General features: G+C 35.1%; 1 protein-coding gene across 3 annotated transcripts in view; it reads right to left on the bottom strand.

The window, feature by feature from the left end:
• Window positions 1–398: 398 nt before the first annotated feature.
• The window catches only part of LOC145689983 (uncharacterized), a 32030-nt gene continuing 20042 nt past the window's right edge, over window positions 399–12386 (bottom strand). For all 3 annotated transcript variants that reach the window (XM_081764427.1, XM_081764425.1, XM_081764426.1), the window contains exon 3: window positions 399–1741. In XM_081764427.1, coding sequence (XP_081620553.1) covers window positions 529–1741 — 1213 coding nt within the window. In that variant the 3' untranslated portion in view covers window positions 399–528. The remainder of the gene's footprint in view (window positions 1742–12386) is intronic.

Raw genomic sequence — 12386 nt, 5'->3', positions numbered from 1 at the left:
CGACATGCACGATGTACGGTTTAACTCCCTAAAAGGATAAGGAGGTTCCTTAAACCCTCTTTGCTGGCCTAGTAGTTACCGTGCGCCTTTGATACGCGTAACCCTGGGTTCGATTTCCGATTTGAGACCAAATAAACCGGAACGCATTACGGTGATTAAGATTCTAAGTTAGCTGTAGGTCGAAATCACATTTAGGCTCGTACTGAAAAGAAAGCTGAGTCTCAATACACAAACTGAATGCGTTTTCTCCAAGTTACCGGTGATTCGTTATTTTTACCTGCATCATTGGTAATGTTATTTGTTTCATGTACTATTCTCTGTTTTTGACTTCTCAAATGCTATATCCTCTATTTAATGAAATATTAGTAAAACAAAATTTATGATTATTGATAGATGACTTTGATGTTTTGAAACCTTTATTGAGCTGATATACATGTTAAGTGATTCCATAAATTACGTATCGAAATATCTTAGTATGAAGATCCCCTTGATTTTAAGAATTACTAGGTTTCTGTTTTACCATTTGTATTATTTCTTCAATAATTTCTTCACACGTTTATAACCAATTCCATATTTGTGAATGTACTCATGTAATTTACGATTTCCGGAATTCCCAAATTTCTTAGGGCAATAGGCACATTGATAAGGCTGTATTCCCATGTGGATTCGTAGATGTGTTATCAGATGATATCTACGATGAAACAGTCTACCGCACTCATTACAAATGTAACTAGAGTCTTTCATGTGGGTCTTTATGTGCCGAGCTAAGTTATCTCTATTAACAAAACCTTTCTTACATTGTTCACAAATAAAAGATTTATCTTTCGCGTGTGCAGTTGCATGACGTTTGAGATAACATCGTAATGTAAAAGATTTGCCACATTCTTCACATATGTACGTTGCCTGTGAATCATGTAGTTTCATGTGAACATAAAGATTGCCTCTCGATAAAAATACTTTCCCGCAGGTATTGCATTCAAATATTTTTTCTCGTGTATGAAGTATTTTATGTCTTATTAAGCTTCCTTGTTCAGTAAATTTCCCTCCACAAATTTCACATTTGTATCTTCTTTCTTTGGTATGCACAACTACGTGATTCTGAAGATAAGATTTAAGAGAAAAAGATTTTCCACAATCTTCACAAAAATAGGCTCGTTCCCCAGTGTGTTTCCTCAAATGGATGTCCAATTTAGTTTTGAACAAGAATTGCTTCAAACAATATTCACACTTTAGCTTCTTTCCCCCGAGGTGCATTTCTCTTATATGTATGATTAAACACACCTTTGTCTTATATTGTTTCCCACATTCACAAATGAAAGGTTTCTTCTTCGCTAGAATCGATTCCTGAGTAATTGAAGAAATGTTATCTTTAGACGATTCCGAAAAATTATTACATTTTTGTGCCTGACACTCAAAGTGTTCAAGATTGATGTGTTTATGTAGAAGCTGTTTCGAACTACACACATTTACGCATTCACTACTATTCCATGATTTATTATCACCATTTTCATACGATTTTTTGTATTCTTCTTTGCCAACCTCAGTGACGGGACCACTATGTACTATATCTTCAAAATATTTTGCGCTTGTCAGAATGTTGTTATTAATATAATTCTTTTGAAAACGCACATGATGTTTCCTGTAAGCTTTGATAGATTTACGAGAACTACATTCTATATTCTTTGATTCTAGCTCACTTTCTTTCCTTTCTGACACTCTGGAAGGCGAATGTGGACGGGATCTGAAATAACAACAATGATCGTATAAATACATTTAATTCTAAAGCGTTTATTCAATGATTTGACATTTGTATTTTATGATATCTTCATACTTTGATGCTACAAGTGGCTGATCCCTTTTGCTGCCGTTGTTAAACATAACCTACTAAACCAGTTGAACAAGTTAGTATAACAAATTAAACTTGACTGTTGCTGCTAGATTTCTTTTTCATATGCGTTATTGATAATGTGTGAAGCCATAGTCCTGAAGTTTTAATTATTTAAAAGCACAATTTTGGAAAACAAGTTTTGACTACATTTTAATATCTGATAACTCTCATTTCTGTTGTGTATGTCTCATAAGCAAATGTCGGGTATTTTATGTCAATGTTGTAAACTATTTTGTTACGTTATTGTAAAACATTGTACAACCTGTTTGTAAACAACAGAACCTTCAGATAGTATGTTGAAAGATATTTCATTTTAGCTAGATGAAAAAACGGATGATGTCAAGATTTTTGGTTGATCAAGCTTTCATGAAAGAATCTTGACAGCACGTGTAAGATTTCAAATTGATTATGGGAACAGTATTACTGGAATTCAGCACTTTACAGTAGTATATACTCTTCAGAATACTTAAGAGAAATTCACGAAAAATTCAGAGAACACAGAGAGAGTGACGAATATAGAGCCAGAGATACACTGAGCGATTTATATCGTTCCTAAAAACTGGTACATTCACTGTACTCTTCATTGTAAGAAGAGTCTGAGTTTCTTACTATGGAAAAATGATGAACATAAAACATAAACGCTGAAGCACAATATGTTATTTTCATTCTCAGTAGATCTACACGGCGTGAAGGTATATACTTTTCAACCAGAAACCTACCTACAACACTTTAAAGCCTGACACTTACATTATGATAATATCTAACAGACATACTACAAAAACAACAAACCACACAAACTCAATACATTATTATGAATATACACTGTTATTATGAATATACATTTAAAAATGCAATGACTTTTCGTTTTATCACGGTTCTCTTTGCCTCATAAACAAACAGTGGTGGAACATCCCCGAACTACCGAAACGTCTTGCTTGCGCATTACAGATGCTTTACAATATACTGTTAGTTTCAGATACTAATTGGATAAGTTTGCATATATGCATTATTTTTATTCATATTAGTTTCATTCTTGTATGTAGTTTAGTGGTTTTAGTGAATTCTTTGATTCTTTTAGTGATTTTTTCGGTGAGTTTTAGTGAGTTGTGTTTGCATTGGCTGGCAACATTGCCTTCAGTGTTCTATTCAAGTTGTGTTTCTGCTTTCGTACAGTGTGTTGTCAAGTGCAACTAGACAAAGCATAATCATTCATAGTTTTAGAAAAGCATATCTATTCATCGTTTTTAGAAAAACACTCATGTTAATTAATGTACAAGATTTACATGTTCTTAACAGTGTTTTAGAGTGCTACTCAGTTTATGTGTGATCGAAGACAAAGTGTGTGATCGTTTAGCAAGCAACCATGTGGACAAATAATTATAATTATTGCAGAAACAAGATAAGTAATTTATTGTATTAATATTTAAGTATTATAACATTATATTAACATATGAACAAAGCATGTCATATTTATCACATTAACGCACATACTTTTGAATAAGAATTGAAGCAAGTAACATCTGAAATATTCGTTAAGTCTTATTTCTCGTTCCTCCATGATATCTGGGTGAATCAGTAAAATGGGTTTAATCATACAGTTCATTAGCTGTGGATGTGATGTATAATTTATAAGTACAATACATAAACATATCACCCCTTTATACATCATCATATTTTTCTTTTTCTTTTTTTCTTTCTTTGGTCCTCCGTCCACCGGATATCAGAACGAGAAACGTGGCTTTCCATTCTTTGTTCTCGTGTGTGTTTGTGTGGGTGCACAGCACATAATTGTTCATATCAGTACAGTGGAGTGTGTGCATTCAACCCAGCTGAATTGAAGATTACACGTTTGTAGGTCACTCAGAAGTGAAAAGTAAAGTGCATATATCTGTATTGTCAGCGGTTTGAGTAGTTAAAAAAAAGACTGAAAAAATGGCAGAAGTGCGGTTGGGTCAATTAATTAAGAAACGTGCATCGGTGAAAGGTCAGACAAGAATACAGGCATTTCTTCAAAAATTACAGAATGAAAACAAACCTAGCATACAAGAAGCGAGAAAGAGGCTGGTTGCACTTGAAAGGGTTTCTGTTAAGTTTGATGAAATACAGTCAGAAATAGAGCTCTTGGATGAGACGGGTGAACAAGAAACGCACAGAATTACATTTGAGGATCTGTATTATAATTCAAAGGTTAAGTTACAAGAATTTATTGATAGTTTTGAACAAAAAGCGGATTCAGGGACAGCATATAACAAAGCTGCAAATTTTAGTAATAGTTCAGTACAGTTACCTAAAATTTCTTTGCCCACATTTTGCGGTAAATATGAGGTTTTGTCGCCTTTTAAGGACATTTTTATTTCCCTTATTCACAATAACGAGTCATTAAGTACAATTTGTAAATTTCAATATTTGCGCACATCGCTTAAGGGAGAAGCGTTTACATTAATAGCAAATCTGCCAACAGTAGAAGTAAATTACGAAATTGCATGGAAGCTTCTTGTTGAACGCTACGAAAACAAACCGTTGATAGCTTCGACATATGTACAAGGGTTGCTCAATATTAAGCAAGTAACGAAAGAAAACGCTAAAGACATTAGACAATTTGTAAATACCGCACGTAGTAGTTTTCAAGCCCTCGAAACATTGAATTTGGACAAACCTTTGCATGACGTACTACTAACACAACATTTAGTAGAAAAACTTGATTCGGCAAGCATAAGGGAATGGGAGGCTGAGCAAAGTAGTGACTCCTTTCCATTATTATCGGAATTATTTTTATTTTTAGAAGGTTGCTGTCAAATGTTAGAAAACATTCGTCCTACTCAATCTGAAAATACTTATGACAACAAACGTGTAGATTCCAAAGCAAAAAGGAAGAATAACAGTCAAGTGAATTCGTTTGTTACTGTGCTTCCAAATGCATGTAATATTTGCCGTAGCAAAGAAACGCGTTTTTTTTTTTTTTTTTTTTGCCCAGAATTTCTGAGTGCTAACCTTAATCAAATAAAGGAGTTCGTAAAGCAAAATATATTATGTTTTAATTGCTTAGGTAATAAGCATCAAGTAAAGGTATGCAAGTCAAGTACTTGTAAGAAATGTAATTTTAAGCATAATACTGTTGCATGAAAATATTACTCAGGAGGCTACTAACAAAGCAAGTTCAAGCAAAACAAATAACAATACTACTAACGTACCTAAAGTTAAGGAACAGAACCACAGGACTCTTATTGCTCATTTAAGATTAATTATGGTCAGCAAATATTATTAGCAACAGCGTTAGTTAACGTAATAGACATTGAAGGTTGTTTTCAACAATGCAGAGTGCTATTAGATGCAGCGTCTCAATCGAATTTTATAAGAGAAGCTTTAGTTCATAGGTTAGGTCTCAAGAAAACGAAAAATCGCGTTCCCATTAGAGGTATCAATTCTGTAAAGTCCGAAGCTCAGTTCATATTTATTCAAGAACATGTGATTTTAATGCAGTGGTCGATTGTTTAGTATTGCCAAACATTACAGGTTACATACCTTCTAAAGATATTGATTACAGTAATTGGAACTTGCCAAAGGATATTTGCTTAGCCGATCCAAATTTTCATCGCTCGCTGTCAGTGGACATGCTTATAGGTGCGGGGTTATTCAACAGTCTCCTTGAGCGAGGCCAGATGACCAGAAAAGGACATTACCCAGTTTTGCAGGAAACGAAGCTAGGATACGTTGTCGTCGGAAATATGCCTTCAATGCCCGAAGAAGCCAACGAGTCGGTAATTTCATGTTTTGCTCAGATGGAGACAGACTTGGATACACAATTGAGAAAATTCTGGGAACTCGAAGATCTGCAGACTAAGATTCACACAGGAAGAAGAAAATTGTGAGAAGCATTTTTTACAAAAATACAACCAGAAATGGAGACGGAAGATTTATTGTCAAATTACAAAAGAAGGAAGAGAATTCAGCTTTAGGAGAATCTTACAACATGGCAGTACAAAGATTTAAACAGCTTGAAAGAAGATTGCTACAAAATCCAGAGTTTCATCAACAATATGCCGCTTTTATGGATCAGTATTTAAGCCTCGGTCACATGCGGAAAGTTACAGAAGACGTGAACAGCAGCAGCAGCACATCATCCCGGATTCAAGATGGACGTACAACAACTAAATTAAGAGTGGCTTTTGATGCAAGTGCAAAAACGTCTAATGGCAAATCATTGAATGACATTTTTCAAGTTGGGCCAATTGTTCAAGATGACTTGTACTCCATTATTTAAACGTTTTTGTTGTATCCTCTTGCATTTACAGCAGACTTAGAGAAAATGTACCGCCAAATACTAATTCATGATGAGGACAAGTGTTTACAACGCATCCTTTGGAGAAACTCAGTAGAAGAACCGATCCAGTCGTATGAGTTACAAACAGTCACGTACGGGACTTCGTCAGCATCCTCCTTGGCAACAAGATGTCTGAAGCAAACCGCAGAGGAAAATTCCAAGGAATTTCAAGAAGCCACAAAAACAATAAAGCACAATTTTTACATTGATGATGTGTTAAAATCAGTATCAAACGTGTCAAAGGCCTTAGAACTACAGAAGGATCTTATAAATACTTTAAGCAGAACAGGTTTCAAGTTTTGTAAATGGAGTTCTAACAAAGAGGAAGTACTTCAAGGCGTTTCTGAAGACTTCAGGGAAAAACAACAGCCAATCATACTTGGTCAGCAAAATGGTCTTAAGACTTTAGGAATAGCATGGATTCCATTAACAGACAAACTTATAATTTCGAACAAAATTTGTAAACATGGAACTGCAGTATAAAATAATGTTGCAATAACAAAAAGACAAGTCGTCAGCACAGTGTCATCTATCTTCGATCCATTAGGTCTAATCGCTCCAATTGTCATCAAATACAAGAATTTCTTACAGAAGTTGTGGAAGACAGGAATGGATTGGAATAACCCATTAGACAGTCCTACAAGTTGAGTGAAATCAATTAATGTCTTGGTTACCTGCGATGGCAAAGATACAAATTACAGGAAACGTAAAGTCTTCGGAGAATGTTAAGGAAATTCAATTACATGGTTTCTGCGATGCAAGTGAAGAAAATTTTGGAGCAGTAGTGTACATCAGGGCTACAGACAATCAAGGAAACGTTGTAGTCAATTTACTTTGTTCAAAGTCGAAGGTTGCACCACTGAAGAAGCAAACTTTGCCAAGATTGGAATTATGTGGAGCACTGTTACTCTCAAAGCTAATAGACAAAACACTATCCATATTGAATATAGAGGTCAGTGGTATATACCTGTGGACAGACTCAACTATAGTTTTATCATGGATCAAATCACTTCCCAATCGTTGAAAGAAATTTGTTTCCAACAGGGTGGCTCAAATTCAGAGAATCAGATCAATCAATCAATGGCATCACGTGCCTTGTAAAGAAAATGCGACAGACATAGTTAGTCGAGGAGCGGATCCCAACGCTGTTATTCAGTCTCGAGAATGGTGGCATGGTCCAGAGTTTCTTCTCACAGCAGAATGGCCATGTCAAGAACAAAATGAGCCAGTTAATATTCCAGAAAAGAAAGTCATGATAAGTATGGTGGCAGTTCATGAAGCAAGCTTTATGAAAAGGTATTTATCGTTAAACAAAATGTTGAGAGTAGTAGCATACTGTTTGCGATTCAAACATAATTGTCTTTCCAAGAAATAAGAAAGAAAAACCGATAGTCTTGACGCTTCGGAACTTCGTTTAGCGTTACACAGATGTATCAAGATAGTACAACATACTACCTATCAAGAAATATTGAACTTGCATCAACAAATGGAAGTTTCAACAAAGAGCTTAATCAAGGATCTTTTTCCATTTCTGGACACGGAAGGAATGCTAAGAGTAGAAGGAAGATTGGAACATTCAAACTTGGAGTACGACAATAAGCATCAATTCATCCTACCTGCAGGACATCATTTCACCCACCTGATAGTCAAAGAAGAACATAAAATGTTGATACATGCAGGACCACAGCTTCTTATTTCATCTTTGCGTACCAGGTATTTGATTGCAAGAGCTAAGAAGATGGTCAAGACAATAGTACACAATTTTTTTGTTTGTCTTAAGTGGAGATCAACAAGTTCATCTCAGTTAATGGGACACTTACCCAAGGAGAGAGTAAATGAGGCAAGGCCATTTGTACACGTGGGAGTGGACTACGCAGAATTATTTTATGTTAAGCTCACAATTCGCAACAAAATTCAAATGAAAATCTTCGCAGCGTTGTTTATCTGTTTAGCCACTAGAGCAGTTCACACAGAAATAGTTTCAGACTTCTCAAGCCTTTATCGCAGCATTGAAGATATTTATTGCTAGGAAAGGAAAATGCTTATCTGTAGCGACAATGGTTCAAACTTTGTTGGCGCCAATCGAGAACTGCAACAATTTTTTGAATCCAAGACTAACAGAAGGGACATACTGGAATACTCAGCTCAAGAAGGTTTAGAATAGAAATTCATTCCTGGCAGATCTCCTCACATGGGATCATGGGAAAGTTCAATAAAATCCATGAAGTACCACCTACGACGTGTAGCAGGAACAGCAAGTCTGAAATACCAAAAGTTGAACACGTTACTTATTCAAATTGAAGCTATTCTAAATTCAAGACCATTGACACCCATTTCCAACGATCCTACAGATCCAATGTATCTCAGTCCAGGATATTTTTTGATGGGAGCTACACTTCTCAGCCTTCCGGAACCAGATCTACTGGACGTACCTATCAACAGAATAGGAACGTGGCAACGGATTCAACAAATGAAGCAGAATATTTGGAAACGTTGGTCAAGGGATTACTTCAACAAGTTACAACAAAAAAGAAAATGGAAGTCAGCTAAGCCTAATCTACAACAGGGCATGGTCGAATTCATAAAAGACAATGTTTCTCCTCAAGTGTGGAAGTTAGGTATGATTAAAGAAGTTCATCCGGGCAGTGATAATGTAGTGCGAGTGGCAACTGTCAAGTGTAAAAGTGGCATTTTTTGGCGCAGTGTTGCTAAATTAATTCCTTTGTCCCTAGAATATTAATTGATTGTGTTTAATGAAGGAGGAGAGGATGGATAAGCTTGCATATGTGCTTTATTTTTATTCATATTTTCATTTTTTGTATATAGTTTAGTGGTTTTAGTGAATTCTTTGTGATTTTTTTAATGATCTTTCTGGTGAGTTTTAGTGAATTGTGTTTGCATTGGCTGGCAACATTGCCTTCAGTGTTCTACTCAAGTTGTGTCTCTGCATTCGTAAAGTGTGTTGTCCAGTGCAACTAGACAAAGCATAATCATTCATAGTTTTAGAAAAGCATATTTATTCATAGTTTTTAGAAAAACGCTCATGTTAATTAACACACGATTTACATGTTCTTAACAGTGTTTTAGAGTGCTACTCAGTTTATGTGTGATCGAAGACAAAGTGTGTGATCGTTTAGCAAGCAACCATGTGGACAAATAATTATAATTATTGCAGAAACAATTTAAGATAAGTAATTCATTGCACTAATATTTAAGTATTATAACATTATATTAACATATGAACAAAGCATATCATATTTATCATATTAACGCACATACTTTTGAATAAGAATTGAAGCAAGTAACATCTAAAATATTCGTTAAGTCTTATTTCTCGTTCTCCCATGATATCTGGGTGAATCAGTAAAATGGGTTTAATCATACAGTTTATTGGATGTGGATGTGATATGTGTAATTTATAAGTAGAGTACATAAACATATCACTCCTTTATACATAATCACTAATAGGTGCAATCTTCGTTTCCCACGAGACTTTAATGGCTACATCCTACACTATCTCTGATAAAAGGAAACCTAGTTTAACATATGAGTCCATATTTATTTAACAGCTAAAACTATAAATTATTTTCCTAGAATTAAAATACTTCAGAACATGGTTGAAGTACCAAACAAATACTTTATTATAGAAAAACACAAATCACATTTTAATTGAAATCAATCACAATGGGTCTCACTAAATCTAATTAGCAGCACACATATAGGAATATATGAAACAATAAAAATTTTATGTATTAAATACAAAGGTAAAATTCTAAACTAATTAAACAAGTATAAGAATTGATGTAATTCATCTTTTTCTATTAACCAATAAATCATTTTGCCCTTTGTCGTGTCACTCTACAAGTTAAAGGAGGGGAAAGAGCAAAGTTAAAACTCATATTTAGTTTCCGTTGCTATCACAAACAATATAGGCAGGAAACTTTCAATTTGGAAAGGAAGAAATATATAATCGAGAGGGGAAGTTTCGAACTTTCTCACTACTTACTACTAATCCGATACTAAATATTTATATAAATTATGATTTCAAGCCTCTTTCATGTGGTATCATTTATCCAAAATGGCGCTGAGTGACAGGAAGGAGTTTATGAAACCCCGACTGGAATTAAAAGGATATACTTTTCGATTAATTTGATAGGGAGAATTGGAATTAGAAAGAAATTTCTGGTATTTTACAATACGGATTCTTCACCACTTTACACTACCAAACAACTTTATGAGGACTTATATTACCTGTAAGGAAAGAGCGTACGTGGGTTTTAACCCTGCATCCCTCGCGCTGGGTAAATATGACCCCAGAGGGATATTATTTGTTTGGCTTTCCTAGACAGTTGGCAATTCTGACCCGGCCACCCTTCTAGCTGTCTGCTGTATTGTCTACTTCAAGGCCAACAATTAGTTGTTTACTGCAACATTTTTCGTACACAAAAATACGATTAATAGGCTTATAAAGTGGGGTCACTGTGACCCCAAGCGAGGGTTCTTGATACCTAACACCGCGCGAGTGGTGCAGGGTTAACTCATTCGAATCCGAATCAATTCAAAAACAAACTTGTTTCATAGTTGTAAATTAACAAGTGATTTAAAAAGAGAAAGTCAATACAATCTAAACAGAAATACTTTTTTTCTTGTATTTGGGGCCTCTTGAACATCGAGGATACCGAACCAAGGACACAATTTACACTAGTTCCAAACATTAAGTATATTCTGCACACGCACATAATTGTAGGAATGAATTCGTGAAATGTTTGTGTATATGGCGAAAGGTAGTGGATATCACTGCTTTTAGAAAACTTAAATATAATTAAAATTAAGGATTTTAATTTTTACACTGAACACAAGCAATATAGTTTTGGAAATACGTTATAAAGAGTACTCTACGAAGTTAGTACAGCGTGAAACCAGCGTTAGCCTACAGAACAACTCTGAATCGTTGTTATATGAAAATATATAGGCTATAACTAATTACCATGTAAACTGCACTCTTATGATGTTGACTTTTTCAGCAAGAATTGAGCATATTTGTTTTGGATTCACAGCTTCATAATTACAGGTGTAAATTAGGAATATTTGAGATAGGTCGATACATGGTTAGATATTTTACAAGAATGCAATGTTGAAATTCAAACATCTCTCAACAACTCAAGCAACGTAAATTGGAATATTTCATCATTTGTGGGGAACAATATCTGGTTCATAACATGAACACAAAATGTGCACAAAATTATTAGCAGTAACGTATTTTGTGAACGTATGAACAGAATCAATGGAATACGTAAACTTGTGGTTCATATAATCACAAAGTCGCTGCCACATTTAACGGAGAGGGGAAGATTTCGGAGCATAAATTTCCGCCAACATGCGCACACCTCGTTGGTAAAAAGAATGGAAGAAGCTCGTCGGATTATACTTTCCTTCCCAATCATCGTGGTCCACTATGCGTGTTCTCATCAAAATTTTCTTCGTGGTAAAGTTTAGTGGTGACAATCAGCGATTTTCAAATTGAGACTTTACCGCGGATTATTATCCCCTTTGCGTATGAATGTGCTTGTCGCATAGACTGTTTTATGTACAATTTAACATCGACCTTCAGTTTTGCCGCAGTAGCCCTACAGTCCTTGGTGACAACCCTTTTCACTCTTTAGCTATTCCATTCAGAGGTTTCACTTCTGTCTACCATCATTCTTTGCCCGTATTCTTTAGGGATGAGTTATTTAAGACCTGGTATTTTCTGCGACACTACTTCTCGCGACGACAACCAACGCACTACTTACCTTAAATATACTTGCGTCTACTAACCGCACAACCGAAATTCAACTTGAAATTCAGAGAATTTGCAGTTCGCATCTATATCATCGGACCAGTAACACATATTGTTCCTTTCTATCCAACCATATTTGTAACATACCTTTACCTAGTAGATTATTCACAACGGGGAAAGAAGCAGACGTGTCCTCAGTATTAGTATCTAACACATCCTATGTGCTACAATCTACAGGTTTTTCAATACTTTTGATTGGAGTCAATCCATTTTAAATCGTTCAAGTTTACACAAAATTGTTTCTCAACATTTTTTATTTTTCTGATTTATTTTATCATATGTTACCAATAGGCAGACAATCACAAAACTCTGTTTGAGAAAAATTTACATACCATAGT

Source organism: Thermobia domestica, chromosome 7, assembly GCF_964235325.1.
Source record: "Thermobia domestica chromosome 7, izTheDome1.hap1.1, whole genome shotgun sequence".
NCBI lineage: Eukaryota > Metazoa > Arthropoda > Insecta > Zygentoma > Lepismatidae > Thermobia > Thermobia domestica.
Note: the sequence above shows the minus strand (reverse complement) of the source record. Positions and strands in the feature narration are given on the sequence as shown.